The following is an 18093-nucleotide window of genomic DNA, read 5'->3' as shown; positions in this document are numbered from 1 at the left end:
GCAATGTTTTGTGCAGTGTTCACTAATTCAACTGATAAACATTAAAATAAATGACATGTTCGCCTTCTTGATGTTTTCGTAGGCTCCTATTCACGCAATCTAAACATATTAAGAGCGAATTAAGAGAGTATTCCCTACCAGAAATTACCAACATGTTGAGAAATTTAATACCCATTTCAATTATTTTAATCTTACATGCAAAAATGCATTAAAAGGACTAAATCGCTAAAAAATCATGTAATAAAAGATGAAAAGAACTATAGGACTAAAATTAATTATTAAAGTTGTGTACTTTGTGTTAATAAGAATATTTAAAAGTTTGCATAACAATTTTGTTCAAAATGGAGAAAAACTGAAAATAAATAGGACCGACCTAGTCACTATTTCATATTATTATCTTTCGGCGAGTGTAAACAACCCCTATGTGCATGCGCGACGCGTGAACATCTCATCTGTCTAATGGACATATCTACTATCGACTGAAAACACAAATTGATCGACTACAGGTTCCTGATTACTGTGTTAATCTAATAAACTTTGAAACGTTTGCAAAAGTTTTGTGAAGAGTTTCTTAGTGTAAATAATCCTACACTGTACAGGTTTTTGTAGCCATAAAGAAGGGTATTCGTTATATTATATGGTTTTATACTTGCTTCTACCATTATTTTATTTTCATTTGTCATGATATTATGTACTATTCCGCTAAACCTGGCAATATTATTAGGCTTTTGAAAAAATGGCCTAATATATAGACTTTATAATAAGGAAAAAATGGCGAAAAACTAATAATATAGGCATGTTTAGCGGACTAAGTAAGTACGTGTATTTCTTTTATCATTATATCAATATTTGACATTCCGTATACATTGTATATCCTTAGTTATAATGTCTATCCGTCTAATGGGCATTCCCTATATATCTCTAGTTATAGTCTTTATCCGTCTATATAGCCCTAGCTAAAATATATACCCGTCTAATGGAAATTCCCTATATATCCTTAGTTATAGTATCTATCCGTCTATTGGACATTCCCTATATATACCTAGTTATAGTCTTATTCTTATAGGAAGAATGTGGATCTGGTGTAATTTCCATTATGCTGGAGAAGTCTTAACAGCATATACGTACGTACGATATGTTAGAATCTGAAAGAAATCCCACATCCATGAGCCTCTTGTTCCTGATATGAACTCTGGCCATGGATGGATAATAAAAGATGACAGGCTAGAACAACACTGGTAATGTAGTGTCACATCAGCTCATCGACATCGAAGACGACGCTCTAGCTTTCGACGAATTGAATACTGAGTGAGAATTAAGAACCATTGAAAGTCATATGCGACGCTGTAGTAACCATCTGACATTTTGCTTATGCTATGTCATTTTATTGTTTATGTCACAATTAATGTTAAGCAAATGAAAATCGCACCAGTTATACAATTATATTTACAATTTCCACTGTTTCTGTATCGATAAACTATGTTGGGAGCATCTGTTTATTTCCCAATAACTTGAGTGCAGAACGTGACCCGATTCGGTGCGTATGAATACATGTAAACATTGGCGGACTTCCTATGACATTCAACAAAATAACGCCAATATTTACAAATGCCACATGTACGAGACAATCGGAGACATGCAATAAAATGCATTTATTTTTTAATGTATTATTCCTATTTGACATGAATAAAATAATTGAAATATGAGAACTATTTTTGAGACGTAATGGAAAAAAGGGCGGGATTAAGTTGTCAGTCAACGGCGCACTTTTTGAAAAAAGTTTTATAAAAAGTTACATAATATAAGACCACGATCGAGTGCATCGCGGGTAGCGATATGCAGGCAATGTATGGAATTTGCAAATTTTTGTTAGTCTAGACGAAATGAAAGATTTGTTTTAATTACTGATTTATGTAAATAATGAATGTACAAACTCAATTATTCCAACGTTAGGCATTTTTATTTTGCTGTAATAGATATCGATGTTGTATCGTTTGTGCGATGAGATGAGATGACAAGATTTTACTAAGTAATCCCGCCTTTCCGTGTTGACACCAAAAATAAAACGTGTATTGTAAGACATTGGCCGTGTATTTTGTGTGTTTATCATGCACACATTTCCTTACAGATTCAGATGGCATTCAAAACGAAATAAAACTGCTGGTTATTTATATGACTTCGAAAAGATGCATTGAATGTGTACGCCTTTTTACTACAGTGGTGAATATGTCATTCCTGTGATTGTGACGTCATTGTTTGGTGGGACTGGGGAGCATCAAATTTAAAATTGGGAATCAAAATAAAGTAATTGAACATTTATTTACAGACATCGTAGTATTTTTTCCGTCGCAAGTGTTACACGAAATTCTTTTCATGAAATTATCTGGTATCGAGTTCTATGCCTGACTAATGTTGATATTAGTGCTTTTTGTTTTGTTCAGCTCTTTTTTAAGTCCACAATGTCAAATATCAGTTATGCATAAAACTTCATGAATGATACTTGACATGCTATATCATTCATTTTGATGACTTTTAATGGATATCCACTGAAGTCACATAAGTTGTCACATGACAACACGAGTCACATGACTTCTACAGATATCTCCAGCCAAAATAGTCACCATCCAATATGGCTGCTGTATCTGCTGACATGTGGTAGGGGGATAATTATTTATCTTAAAATGGAAGTTTTAGCACATTAATGAACGAATTATTCAATTCCTGTATTCCTTTAACTCAGATAAGCACTTTCAGTAAGTTTTTACTTATCTTTTTTTTCAAAATACAATTGTTGCACACTGATATTGCTTTGTGAAATTGTGTAAAATGTTATTGAAATCAATTGCCTATATAAACTACCGTGCTTTACAACTATATGTTTATTTTGGACAAATACTAATTTACCTGGAATGTATTATGAAATTGATTGCTGCGTATCACTGAAAACAGATTATGTTAGCACTTATATGTGGCAGTATGAAAATATAATGTACACAGTAAACTGTTGGTGATTTCATGTTAAACTCTTCTGATTCTATATATGAATATATGGATTTATACCTATTGTCATCAGAATTTGTTTCATCAAATATTGAATTGATTCCAATCGAATTATCGTTGATTGATAGAAAATTTCAATTCTGGACCCCCGTAGATGTCATGAAATTCAGATGCCGTTGACTCAAACTTGCATTAATTAAACTTAATGAACACGACTCAAGTTCATGATTATTCATGAAATGTTCCAGTTCATGAAGTTTCATGAATATTCATGAATTGTTTGTGCATACTGCTGCGGGTTGTATTTCATGAATAACTCATGAATTATCACAAAAAATCATTTATGATCATTCATGGTGGTTTTAAGTTTATGAGTATTCTTAAAATATTCATGAACTTTTTATGAATTTTCATGAATGGAAGCAGTTGGAACTATGAAGATATCTTTAACAGTAATTTTATTATTATTAGCATATAGTTATTACTATACTTGCAATGTGGGTGTTGCTCATTACTTTCTCTTCAAACAAACTTAAAAAGCTTAAACACTTGCTTTAAACATGGAAACTTCAGAAGGTACTTAGTTGATAGACGATATCATTCATTGAATGTGACCTAATTTATGCACGTGACATTAGCCAATGTGACCCTGGGATGTAATCATCTTAAGAAAGTCATGTCAATATCCACATGCAGTACTAAATGTCAATCTAAAACCATCAAATCGTTTAGTTTTCAGCACAAATATTGAAGTTTTAATGTTGAAATGAAACAAAAGCTTAACTTGGTCACTGTTACCTACTTTTTGAAATTTTCATCCATTCCTTTTTAACTGAACATCATAAACCTAAGATTTTGTAGCAAAACTGCAAAACAATATTACATCTTTTCTTAGACTAATACTGAATTAATCATGACTTAAACAATGAATATATGAATTACACCCTTTGACCGTTTATCCCGGAAATTACCTAGAGCCTAGAAAAAAAATGGATTTTCTGAATAGCTTGTATTTTTTTTCTTTATTACATAGATACAACAAACATCACTTCGGATGTGTTGTACAAATTCAAAGGAGTAATTTCATTGATTAATAACGTGCGGTCATGAAGACACTATATGACATCTCAGCCATAAAGGCAACCCCAGTTATAGTATTATATTTGTAACCCAAGCGAACGTATTACAATAGCGATGTCATTGGGTATCATGCAATTAATGTGAAAGATATGTCTTATCGTCATGATCAAGGTATTGCTAGCCCGATTATCTGGAACAAAGGCGTCCTACGTTTGATAAAAAGTTACGGTAAGCATATGCATTGGTGAAAGCAATCAAGTTTTTCTTTCAAAACTGGCCACAGTATTGTCACTGAATTAGAAAACCACTAAACGAAGATGTCTTCTCCCCACGGATATGTGAAGACGCTGGCGTTCGGAATTGGATCCTAATCCTTACTTCGTCACCAATATCTAAATGGATCACCGCTGACATACTTCCGGTGGAGTAATTGTTTGCATCACCTGCACGGTTAAGTGCGATTGAAGACGAATTGACCATCAATTCAGTGTTAACTTGGACGCCAGTTGGTAAATCGATGATCCAGGAGAAGAAATAGGTCCCAGACTTACAGCAAGTGAAGACACCAGTATGACCACTGTAGCAATTTCCAACATTAGTGACAACGTTTTCAAACACAATCACCTGCTCTACAGCTACGTTGCTTAAGTGATGATTTAGCTGGGCAAAGAACATTACTTGACGTCCGACTGGAAAACAAAATAGAAATATACCAAACATCAAAAATATTAAACTTTGAAATCTAAAATATCAGTATGAGTTAAGGAAAATATTGCCAACGCTCTACACCCTAACCGTAAGATAATACCGAGATCAAGTACTATGAGATTTTAAGGCCTGTGTGAAGTTGTTTTCTGCTGATAATTTGTTGAAGGATAATTTGACAAAAAGGCATTTTGTTCCATATACACTTTGCAACTACAAAATATAAAGAAAAATATAGGTTAAAGTTTAGAACAATTTTGACAAATATTCCTAATGACAATTAGTACATACAGGTATTCGGTCTTTTAAATGGTCGAGATTTTAAACTTTGATCCGAACTACGCTTTTGTTTATTGTCACGTCACAAATCGTTAACGTCATCAATAGTCGAATGGTGTCATTTTGCTGTACTCTAATCGCTGCTTGCAGAACAAAACGCTCACTAAACCAGATGTTTGAATATTTCATTTTTTCCCATTCGTAGCCTAAACTATCGACTCAATATTCATAACGGTGTTCTTTAGCGGTATATAGAACCTTGGGGTGGTTTCGCTAGAATCAACGCACCTTTGCCGGACCTGAACTAGGCTACAACAAATTGATAAGTATTTGGCGGGAAGTATATGTCACTTTGAGTAAACAAGTCTAAATATAGTTCGCCAACGATAAGTTTATTCTTAAAGTACCTAGATTCAGAAAGATATCATATTAAATAACGTTCGGTAAGTAAGAATGCATGGAACGGTTATTTATAATTAAATCATTTGTTATTGATACATTCTTAATGCAATTAAGATATTTGAACATCAATGAATGCCTGTTCGCTTATGATGATATCACTACACCTTATTTGCATATGTCGGCAAGTAACGTTATCGTATTGTGGCATTCTTGTAGATCATTTAATTTCTGTAGAACTAGGCCACACAACTCGTGGTTGTTGGATATGGATCTAATTCTACACTCGTAAGATTTTGTTCGCTAAAGCTCGTGTCTTTTGTAACTTTCAGAAAATAACTCACTCGTGTGGAATAAATTCAATATCCAACCACCATTCGTTATGTAACCTCTATGTATTCCATATGCACAGATATACGATCAGGATGTTTCAGAATACATTTCCTGACTTTAAACTATACTAGTTTATTCTTGCGAAATCGTTATTGCATGAATAAAGACATTGTGGAAAGCAAAATATACCTTCATTTGTTGAAATACATTTATTTGTTGTTATAGTCATTTGCAGTTAGCATTTCATAATAAAACATTACGACGTCATTAATAGCATCACTTGAAACTATGATATAGTGGTTTTTATCAAGGTACAAATGACGTCAATTCATAAAAGTTCGGAAATTATAGAATTTGTTTCATGTGGCATATACTCCATGCATATAACTGCACCCATAGATACATACCAATCAAATTGTATAGATATGCATGTCTGAGTTTATAACAATTTATATCTGGATCATTACATGTACAAATGGAGGGATCTTGTGAAAAAAAAGGCGTTGCGTTCGAATCAGTTAAATCAAAACGTTTTTTCTGGAAAGTGTAACAGAATTGCATTCGACTCAGCAATCAGAACGTCTTACTTCTATATAATATCGTTTGGTCCCATACAAAAACAGTTAATTCATACGTGATGAAAATCAAAGGTATTCATTCAAATACTTATATATACACCCATTGATACTAACGCAACCAACTACCACTATACTTGGGTGACCATAGTTCAAAGAAATATTGGTTGATCTAGCGGCAATCGTCCTATCAATTACACAATTAACACTTACAAGACAAGCCGGCTGTGATGATGGCCCTGGCACATTTGACAGTCTCAATGTAGTCAGACGACACATTCATCACACAATCCACCAGCTGCTGGTTCTGTGTTTGAAGTCCATGGATCGTCCTCTCCAGTACAGTTACCCTCTGCTCTATTGACACGGATGACTGATCAATTGTACCATTTGGTGCACCACTTGTATCATGAATGTACAGAACTAGTATACCGACGACGAGATAGAAAAAACGAGCCATGGTTCCAGTCTGAGGGATTCTTAAAGAAATAATGTCTAACAGAATCTACATATACGTATATCTCGATTGAAATATATGGATGAAGTATATCGGTACGTAATTATAGATGGCATTTTATTACATAAGTTCTGTCCCCAGAGATAAAACACATATCATGTCCTTTCTATTTAATGGTATTGGCGTTGCACTATTTACGTACACAAGTCAATAGGTGAGTTATGTGTTTACGTAAGTGCGCTAAACGGTGTGAACATAAACACCGCACATGGGAAGTGTTTGTGTATCGTCGGTGTGTTTTCGTGTTTGAGGATGTTCCCGTGACTTTAAGAAGCTCTTTTATGACCCTGTAACCTCTCCACATGTATAGTGTATGTTTTTGTATACTAAAATGTAAAAGCAGCTGTTACCAACGTTTTCGGTGGAAACAAAAATGACATGTTGTCGTAATATTCATACTCAGAAATTAAGATAGCTTTTAATATTGTATTCCCTATAAAAATACAAACATTTTAAGAAATAAGATACAATATCTACAATACAAAGGTTTTAAGTTTACAAGTACGAAGTAATAATAGGAGCTGAAAATGTTTATTGGAAATATTGCCAAAAATCATTATGGAGCTAATGTTTATCAGCATTGTACATGTGTGCCGATCCATTTGAATGTTTTCACAACAGAGTTCATGAAACCTGAAAGTTTTCAATAGATTTCCGAAGAAAAAATACAACGTGAAAAGTCTCATCCATTTATACACATATACATGTAATTTTAATAGGTTTTTTCTCAAAATTAGGAAGTAATCGGTTAAAAACAATTATATTTGATTCTATTTAACCTTCAAATTGTTGAACAAAGTGCCCAACTTGTGTGTGTGAAATCACAACTTCCCATGAAGTTCACATCCTAACCTTTGTGTGTGATATCAGAACTCTCCAACAAGGTCCCTATCCTTACATGTGCGTGTGATATAATAACAACCCACCAAGGTCCCATCTTAACATATGTGTGTGATATCCCAACAACCTATCAATGTCCATATCCTTACATGTGTGTTTGATATCACAACAGTCCAACAAGGTCCCCATCCCTACATGTGTGTGTGATATCACAACTCCCCCAAGGTCCCCATCCTAACATGTGCGTGTGATATCATAACAACCCACCAAGGTCCCATCCTAACATATGTGTGTGATATAAAAACAACCCACCAAAGTCCCATCCTAACATATGTTTGTAATATTACAACAACACACCAAGGTCCCATCCTAACATTTGTGTGTGATATAAAAATAACCCACCAAAGTCCCATCCTAACATATGTTTGTAATATTACAACAACACACCAAGGTCCCATCCTAACATTTGTGTGTGATATAAAAACAACCCACCAAAGTCCCATCCTAACATATGTTTGTAATATTACAACAACACACCAAGGTCCCATCCTAACATTTGAGTGTGATATAAAATCAACCCACCAAAGTCCCATCCTAACATATGTTTGTAATATTACAACAACACATCAAGGTCCCATCCTAACATTTGTGTGTGATATAAAAACAACCCACCAAAGTCCCATCCTAACATATGTTTGTAATATTACAACAACACACCAAGGTCCCATCCTAACAATTGTGTGTGATATAAAAACAACCCACCAAAGTCCCATCCTAACATATGTTTGTAATATTACAACAACACACCAAGGTCCCATCCTAACATTTGTGTGTGATATAAAAACAACCCACAAAAGTCCCATCCTAACATATGTTTGTAATATTACAACAACACACCAAGGTCCCATCCTAACATTTGTGTGTGATATAAAAACAACCCACCAAAGTCCCATCCTAACATATGTTTGTAATATTACAACAACACACCAAGGTCCCATCCTAACATTTGTGTGTGATATAAAATCAACCCACCAAAGTCCCATCCTAACATATGTTTGTAATATTACAACAACACACCAAGGTCCCATCCTAAAATTTGTGTGTGATATAAAAACAACCCACCAAAGTCCCATCCTAACATATGTTTGTAATATTACAACAACACACCAAGGTCCCATCCTAACATTTGTGTGTGATATAAAAACAACCCACCAAAGTCCCATCCTAACATATGTTTTGTAATATTACAACAACACACCAAGGTCCCATCCTAACATTTGTGTGTGATATAAAAACAACCCACCAAAGTCCCATCCTAACATATGTTTGTAATATTACAACAACACACCAAGGTCCCATCCTAACATTTGTGTGTGATATAAAAACAACCCACCAAAGTCCCATCCTAACATATGTTTGTAATATTACAACAACACACCAAGGTCCCATCCTAACAATTGTGTGTGATATAAAAACAACCCACCAAAGTCCCATCCTAACATATGTTTGTAATATTACAACAACACACCAAGGTCCCATCCTAACATTTGTGTGTGATATAAAAACAACCCACCAAAGTCCCATCCTAACATATGTTTGTAATATTACAACAACACACCAAGGTCCCATCCTAACATTTGTGTGTGATATAAAAACAACCCACCAAAGTCCCATCCTAACATATGTTTGTAATATTACAACAACACACCAAGGTCCCATCCTAACATTTGTGTGTGATATAAAAACAACCCACCAAAGTCCCATCCTAACATATGTTTGTAATATTACAACAACACACCAAGGTCCCATCCTAACATTTGTGTGTGATATAAAAACAACCCACCAAAGTCCCATCCTAACATATGTTTGTAATATTACAACAACACACCAAGGTCCCATCCTAACATTTGTGTGTGATATAAAAACAACCCACCAAAGTCCCATCCTAACATATGTTTGTAATATTACAACAACACACCAAGGTCCCATCCTAACATTTGTGTGTGATATATAAAATCAACCCACCAAAGTCCCATCCTAACATATGTTTGTAATATTACAACAACACACCAAGGTCCCATCCTAACATTTGTGTGTGATATAAAAACAACCCACCAAAGTCCCATCCTAACATATGTTTGTAATATTACAACAACACACCAAGGTCCCATCCTAACATTTGTGTGTGATATAAAAACAACCCACCAAAGTCCCATCCTAACATATGTTTGTAATATTACAACAACACACCAAGGTCCCATCCTAACATTTGTGTGTGATATAAAAACAACCCACCAAAGTCCCATCCTAACATATGTTTGTAATATTACAACAACACACCAAGGTCCCATCCTAACATTTGTGTGTGATATAAAAACAACCCACCAAAGTCCCATCCTAACATATGTTTGTAATATTACAACAACACACCAAGGTCCCATCCTAACATTGTGTGTGATATAAAAACAACCCACCAAAGTCCCATCCTAACATATGTTTGTAATATTACAAAACACACCAAGTCCATCCTAACATTTGTGTGTGATATAAAAACAACCCACCAAAGTCCCATCCTAACATATGTTTGTAATATTACAAACAACACACCAAGGTCCCATCCTAACATTTGTGTGTGATATAAAAACAACCCACCAAAAGTCCCATCCTAACATATGTTTGTAATATTACAACAACACACCAAGGTCCCATCCTAACATTTGTGTGTGATATAAAAACAACCCACAAAGTCCCATCCTAACATATTGTTGTAATATACAACACACACACCAAGGTCCAACATCCTAAATGTTTGTGTGATATTAAACAACCCACCAAAGTCCCATCCTAACATATGTTTGTAATATTACAACAACACACCAAGGTCCCATCCTAACATTTGTGTGTGATATAAAATAAACCAACCAAAGTCCCCATCCTTACATATGTTTGTAATATTACAACAACACACCAAGATCCTCTAATTAACACGTGTGTGTGATATCACAAGTCCCCAGCAAGTTGCCAACCTTACATGTGTGTGTGATATCACAAGTCCCCAGCAAGTTGCCAACCTTACATGTGTGTGTGATATCACAAGTCCCCAGCAAGTTGCCAACCTTACATGTGATTGTGATATCACAAGTCCCCAGCAAGTTGCCAACCTTACATGTGATTGTGATATCACAAGTCCCCAGCAAGTTGCCAACCTTACATGTGTGTGTGATATCACAAGTCCCCAGCAAGTTGCCAACCTTACATGTGATTGTGATATCACAAGTCCCCAGCAAGTTGCCAACCTTACATGTGATTGTGATATCACAAGTCCCCAGCAAGTTGCCAACCTTACATGTGATTGTGATATCACAAGTCCCCAGCAAGTCCCCATCCTTACATGTGTGTGTGATATCACAAGTCCCCAGCAAGTTGCCAACCTTACATGTGATTGTGATATCACAAGTCCCCAGCAAGTTGCCAACCTTACATGTGATTGTGATACCACAAGTCCTCAGCAAGTTGCCAACCTTACATGTGATTGTGATATCACAAGTCCCCAGCAAGTTGCCAACCTTACATGTGATTGTGATATCACAAGTCCCTAGCAAGTTGCCAACCTTACATGTGATTGTGATATCACAACAACCCACCAAGGTCGCAATTTTAATATGTGTGTGTGTTATGACAACTTCTCACCAAGTTCCCATTTTTACATGTGCTTGTGATATCACAACAACCCACCAAGGTCCCCATCCTAACATGTGTGTGTGATAACAACAATCCACCAATTTCCCTATACGTACATGTGTTTTTAATATTATAACTGTAATATTATTGTTGGAAAATATGCCGAAGATGTACGAGGCCTTCATATGTATACATGTATCAGCGAGGACCGATGATATGTCAACATAAACAGTTATTAATATTCTAAGATTGATCAAATTATTGTTGGTGGTTGGTGTTATTTTCGTTATTAATGAGTATCCGGTTTAGTTTTCATTATCGACAATATTAACTCGGGAAGGTCATGAATTCTATAGGAAATCTACCCTGTATGCAGTCAAAAGTTTGGAGATACACACACATGTAATGTACGACTCGTACGTATTACTGTAAGTACATCTTATATCTGTAGTATATTTGGTCTATTATGCTGAAAGGTCATAATTTTGTCATGATCTAATAAACTAGGAGTTTTAAAAATGAAAGGCAGATACGTATACGAAAAACGGTAATGATTTCTCTTATAAAGAATGACATTAAACATGAAAACAATCAACAAAAACAGCAAATAGAACATGATAAGTAGCTAGATGAGTATTTTATAAGTCGATCGAGATGCATAATGTTTAGGAGATATAAATATGTTAGATAAGTATTTTATGGGTATAGATATACATAGGGTAGGTCAATATTTCATGGGAAGAGATATAGGATATACAGTAAAACCCCTATAACTCGAACAGCAGGGGACCAGGTGAATAGTTCGAGGAATACGGGGTATTCGACTCATCCGAGGTTGGTCACGATCGACAGTCAAAATGTCCGGTCTCAAACTATGACAAACAATGCACGGCAATGACATTTTGATTAACGTATCCGTCGGCATTTTGGATTTCTTTACTCAAGTGTTTTATTGATAGTAATATCAAGTTGAAAAAATATGTATAACATAAATTGAGCGTTTGAAAATGCTTACGAGAAAGCCCTTAATCAAATGCCATTCACAGCAGAGTAAGCGATCGTCATTTAGGTCAATGCACAATCCATATTGGTCAACAAGGGGTACATTTTCTATTATTTAATTACATTTTGTATCACCAATCATTTAACACATTTACAAAATACATACTCACAATAATGTTAATAACCAGCATATTTATAGACATAAGAAATGATATCTATAGATGTCTATTTAGTAATATAAAAACGTAACGTTAGGCCTATGTTATATAATTACATGTGTTTACGAGTAAATTTACAAAATACAATTTACGGGAAAAGATACGGAACGCACTGATAAAATATACTTTACATGTATCTTTTGATATCGTTTTCATTTTTCGAATAATAACATTGTGCTAGCCTTTCGAATGAAACCAACAAAGAAATTAAAAAAATAAACTTTTATAATTAGGCGGACGTCAGCAATATCTTCCGCCTCTTTTGGCATTTACAACGCGTACTTTCTATTAACACGGATCAACAATTTCCGTATTTTCGTATTTACAGCGAAGATTATATACGAGAGAAACACCAATAACTTATTGTCTTTTCTGAAATAATCAAATAAAGTTAGCGTCAAACAACAACTTGCGATCGTGTAGGTAGGTAATAATGACACCGTTAATCCCTTGATTAATGATCGAAAGGCTTGACACGCCAACTGTATAAACACAAGATTGTGAGCAGTTATCTATGTCGGTCGGTGCAGTCAGGTGTGACATAGGTAAAAAATCTCAAGGGCCGAACACCTGTTCGACGAATACATGGGTAAATACTAAGTATTTGATGAAACGGGGACATATTTCTGTTCGAGGAATAAGGGATATTCGACGAATAGCTGTTCGAGCTATCCGGGGTTTTGTTACATAGATTATATAGGAAGATGGTCGGGACCGTACGACCAGTTCGACGAATAGGGGGTATTCGAGAAATCTGGGTTCGAGTAAGAGGGGTTTTACTGTATGCATAGGGTAGGTCAATTTTGTATGGGTAGAGATATAGGAGATATAGATAGGGTGGGTCAATATTTTATGGGTAAAGATATAGGTAGGGTATGTCAATATTTTATGGGTAGAGATATTGGAGATATAGATAGGATGGGTCAATATTTTATGGATAGAGATATTGTAGATACAGAAAGGATGGGTCAATATTTTATGGATAGAGATATAGGAGATATAGATAAGATGGGTCAATATTTTATGGTAGTTATTTAGACAAGTGGTAGTTATATAGACAGATGGTAGTTATATAGACATGAGGTACTTATATAGACAGGATGTAGTTTTATAGACAGGAGGTTGTTATAAACAGGTTGTAGTTACATATAGGTGTTAGTTAAATAGACAGGTGGTAGTTATATAGACAGGTGGTAGTTATATAGACAGGTGGTAGGTATATAGACAGGTGGTAGTAATATAGACAGTAGGTAGTTTATAGACAGGTGGTAGGTATATAGACAGGTGGTAGGTATATAGACAGGTGGTAGGTATAGACAGGTGGTAGGTATATAGACAGGTGGTAGGTATATAGACAGGTGGTAGTTATATAGACAGGTGGTAGTTATAGACAGGTGGTAGTTATAGACAGGTGGTAGGTATATAGACAGGTGGTAGTTATAGACAGGTGGTAGGTATATAGACAGGTGGTAGTGATAGACAGGTGGTAGGTATATAGACAGGTGGTAGTTATAGACAGGTGGTAGGTATATAGACAGGTGGTAGGTATATAGACAGGTGGTAGGTATATAGACAGGTGGTAGGTATATAGACAGGTGGTAGTTATAAAGACAGGTGGTAGTTATATAGACAGTAGGTACTTATATAGACAGGAGGTAGTTATATAGACAGGTGTTTGTTATAGACAGGATGTAGTTTTATAGACAGGAGGTTGTTATAGACAGGTTGTAGTTACAGACAGGTGTTAGTTAAATAGACAGGAGTTAGTTATAAAGACATGTGTTTCTTATAGACAGGATGTAGTTATATTGGCAGGTGGTAGTTATATAGACAGGTGGTAGTTATATCTATAGTTATATAGACCGGTGGTAGTTATATAGACAGGTGGTAGTTATATAGACAGGTGGTAGTTATACAGACAGGAGTTAGTTATACAGAAAGGAGGTAATTATATAGACAGCTGGTAGGTATATAGACAGGTGGTAGTGATAGACAGGTGGTAGTTATAGACAGATGGTAGGTATATAAACAGATGGTAGTTATAGACAGGTGGTAGGTATATAGACAGGTGGTAGTGATAGGCAGGTGGTATGTAAATAGACAGGTGGTAGTTATAGACAGGTGGTAGTTATACAGACAGGTGGTAGTTATAGACGGGTGGTAGTTATAGACAGGTGGAAGGTATATTGACAGGTGGTAGTTATAGACAGGTGGTAGGTATATAGACAGGTGGTAGTGATAGGCAGGTGGTAGGTATATAGACAGGTGGTAGTTAAAGACAGGTGGTAGGTATAAAGATGGATGGTATTTATATAGACAGGTGGTAGGTATATAGACGGGTGGTAGTTATAGACAGGAAGTAGGTATATAGACAGGTGGTAGGTATATAGACAGGTGGTAGGTATATAGACAGGTGGTAGTTATAAAGACAGGTGGTAGGTTTATAGACAGTAGGTACTTATATAGACAGGAGGTAGTTATATAGACAGGTGTTTGTTATATACAGGATGTAGTTTTATAGACAGGAGGTTGTTATAGACAGGTTGTAGTTACAGACAGGTGTAAGTTAAATAGACAGGAGTTAGTTATAAAGACATGTGTTTCTTATAGACAGGAAGTAGGTATATAGACAGGTGGTAGGTTTATAGACAGGTGGTATTTATATAGACAGGTGGTATTTATATAGACAGGTGGTAGTTATAGACAGGTGGTAGGTATATAGACAGGTGGTAGTTATAGACAGGTGGTAGTTATAGACAGGTGGTAGTGAAATAGACAGGTGTTAGTTACATATAGACAGGTGGTAGTTATAGACAGGATGTAGGTATATAGACAGGTGGTAGGTATATAGACAGGTGGTAGTTATATAGATAGGTGTAGGTATATAGACAGGTGGTAGTTATATAGACAGTATGTTACTTATATAGACAGGAGGTAGTTATATAGACAGGTGTTAGTTATAGACAGGATGTAGTTTATAGACAGGTGGTAGTTATATAGACAGGTGGTAGTTATAGACAGGTGTTAGTTAAATAGACTGGAGTTAGTTATAAAGACATGTGTTTTTATAGACAGGAGTAGGTATATAGACAGGTGGTAGGTTATAGACAGGTGGTAAGTTATATAGACAGAGTTGGTAGTTATATAGACAGGATGTAGGTATATAGACAGGTGGTAGTTATATAAACAGGTGGAAGGTATATAGACAGGTGATAGTATATATAGACAGGTGTTAGTTATAAGACATTGGTAGGTATATATAGACAGGTGTAGTTATATAGACAGGTGGTAGTATATAGACAGGTGGTAGTTATATCTTAGTTATATAGACAGGTGGTAGTTATATAGACAGGTGGTAGTTATATAGACAGGTGGTAGTTATATAGACAGTAGGTAGTTTATCTATAGACAGGACGTGGTAGTTATATAGACAGGTGTTAGTTTTATAGACAGGAATGTAGTTATATAGACAGGGGTGTTATAGACAGGTTGTAGTACAGACAGGTGTTATTTATAATAGACAGGTGGTAGTTATATAGACAGGTGTAGTTATATAGACAGGATGTAGTTATAAGACAGGTGGTAGTTATATAGACAGGTGGTAGTTATATAGACAGTTATTAGAAACGTAGTATATATAGACAGGTGGTATTTATATAGACAGGTGGTAGTTATAGAGACAGGAGTATAGTTATACAGAAAGGAGGTAATTATATAGACAGGTGGTAGTTATATAGACAGGTGGTAGTTATATAGACAGGTGGTAGTTATAGATGGTGGTAGTTATAGACAGTTGGTAGGTATATAGACAGGTGGTAGTTATATAGACAGGTGGAAGGTATATAGACAGGTGTATTTATATAGACAGGAGTTAGTTTTAAAGACATGAGGTAATTATATAGACAGTGGTAGGTTATAGACAGGTGTAGTTATATAGACAGGTGGTAGTTATAGAGTGGTAGTTATATAGACAGGTGGTAAGTATATAGACAGGTGGTAGTTATATAGACAGGTGTAGTAGAGGATAGTATACAGAAGGTGGTATTATATAGACAGTGGTAGTTATTAGACAGGTGGATATACAGACAGGTGGTAGGTAGTTATAGATGGTAGTGGTAGTTATAGACAGGTGGTAGGTATATATAGACAGGTGGAAGTAGGTATATAGACAGGTGGAGGTATATAGACAGGTGGTATATATAGACAGGTGGTAGTTTATATAGACAGGAGTACCACCTGTCTATATATACTACCACCTGTCTATATATACCACCTAGTCTATATAACTACACCTGTCTATATAACCACAGGTGTCTATATAGACAGTGGTAGTCTATATATACACTGGTAGTCTATATAGACACCTAGTCTATAGTACACTACCACCTGTCTATATATACCACCTGGTAGGTATATAGACTTAGTATACAGACCTGTCTATATACTACACCTGTCTATATATAGACACCTGTCTATATATACTACCACCTGTCTATATATATACCACCTGTCTATATACCACCTGTCTATATTACTGTATATATAACTACCACCTGTCTATATAACTAGACCACCTGTCTATATATAGACCTGTCTATATAATCCTATGGTACTATAGACTACAACCTGTCTATATAACTACCTAACTACCTGTCTATAAACTACCACCTGTCTATATAGACACCACCCTGTCTATATACTACCACCTGTATATACTAATATATAACTACCACCTGTCTATATACCTACCACCTGTATATACTACAGGTGTTAGTCCTGTCTATATATATAGACAGGTCTATATATACTGTCTATATACACCAGTCTGTCTATATAACTAACCTATATACACTACTGTCTATATATAGACACCACCTGTCTATATACAGTCAGGTACCTGTCTATATACTACCACCTGTCTATATACCTATATATATAGACTATATAATAGACCACCTGTCTATATATACACCTATACCTACCACTGTCATGTCTATATACCAGTCTATATACCTACCACCTGTATACAGGAGTACCACCTATCTATATAACTATAGACTACCACCTGTCTAGTATATACACTATATACAGGTCTACCTAATATATATAGGTGGTACCTGTCTATATACAGGACCTGGTGTCTATATAACTACCAGGTCTAGGTTATATATACCTACAGTAGTCTATATAAGACAGGTGGTCTATATATACAGTACATATAGTACACCTGTCTATAACTACCACCTGTCTATATATATACTGTCTACCACCTGTCTATATATACCACCGTAGTCTATATAAAATACAGGTCCTGTCTATAGACCACCTGTCTATATAGACCACCTGTATATATATACCAGTGTTATATAACTACCACCTCTATATCTATATATACTACCACCTAGTCTATATACAGGTGGTAGTATATACCTACCACCTGTCTATATATACCTACTATATACCA

The 18093-nt window shown here is 35.3% G+C and overlaps 2 protein-coding genes across 2 annotated transcripts; one reads left to right on the top strand and one right to left on the bottom strand.

Moving 5' to 3' along the window:
• Positions 1–3441: 3441 nt before the first annotated feature.
• LOC138333108 (C1q-related factor-like) lies at positions 3442–6956 on the bottom strand. The gene is made up of 2 exons (XM_069281243.1): positions 6585–6956; positions 3442–4769 (listed from the first exon to the last, which is right to left on the bottom strand). Exons 1-2 carry the CDS (start codon positions 6829–6831, stop codon positions 4369–4371), a joined length of 648 nt encoding a protein of 215 aa, XP_069137344.1. The 5' UTR covers positions 6832–6956; the 3' UTR covers positions 3442–4368.
• LOC138332533 (uncharacterized) lies at positions 6907–11327 on the top strand. Its single transcript, XM_069280537.1, has 2 exons — positions 6907–6923; positions 10736–11327. The coding sequence occupies exons 1-2, from the start codon at positions 6907–6909 to the stop codon at positions 11325–11327; spliced, it is 609 nt and encodes a 202-aa protein (XP_069136638.1).
• The last annotated feature ends 6766 nt before the right edge of the window (positions 11328–18093 follow it).

Source organism: Argopecten irradians, chromosome 10, assembly GCF_041381155.1.
Source record: "Argopecten irradians isolate NY chromosome 10, Ai_NY, whole genome shotgun sequence".
In the NCBI taxonomy this organism is placed as follows: Eukaryota; Metazoa; Mollusca; class Bivalvia; order Pectinida; family Pectinidae; genus Argopecten; species Argopecten irradians.
The sequence above is the reverse complement of the archived record's forward strand: the minus strand, read 5'-3'. Positions and strand labels throughout refer to the sequence as shown.

Excerpts from the sequence above, each read along its gene's own strand:
- LOC138333108 (XM_069281243.1), bottom strand. The coding sequence starts at position 6,831 with ATGGCTCGTTTTTTCTATCTCGTCGTCGGTATACTAGTTCTGTACATT. Across the intron at positions 4,770-6,584 it reads CATCACAGCCGGCTTGTCTT|TCGGACGTCAAGTAATGTTC; the intron begins GTAAGTGTTAAT and ends TTTGTTTTCCAG.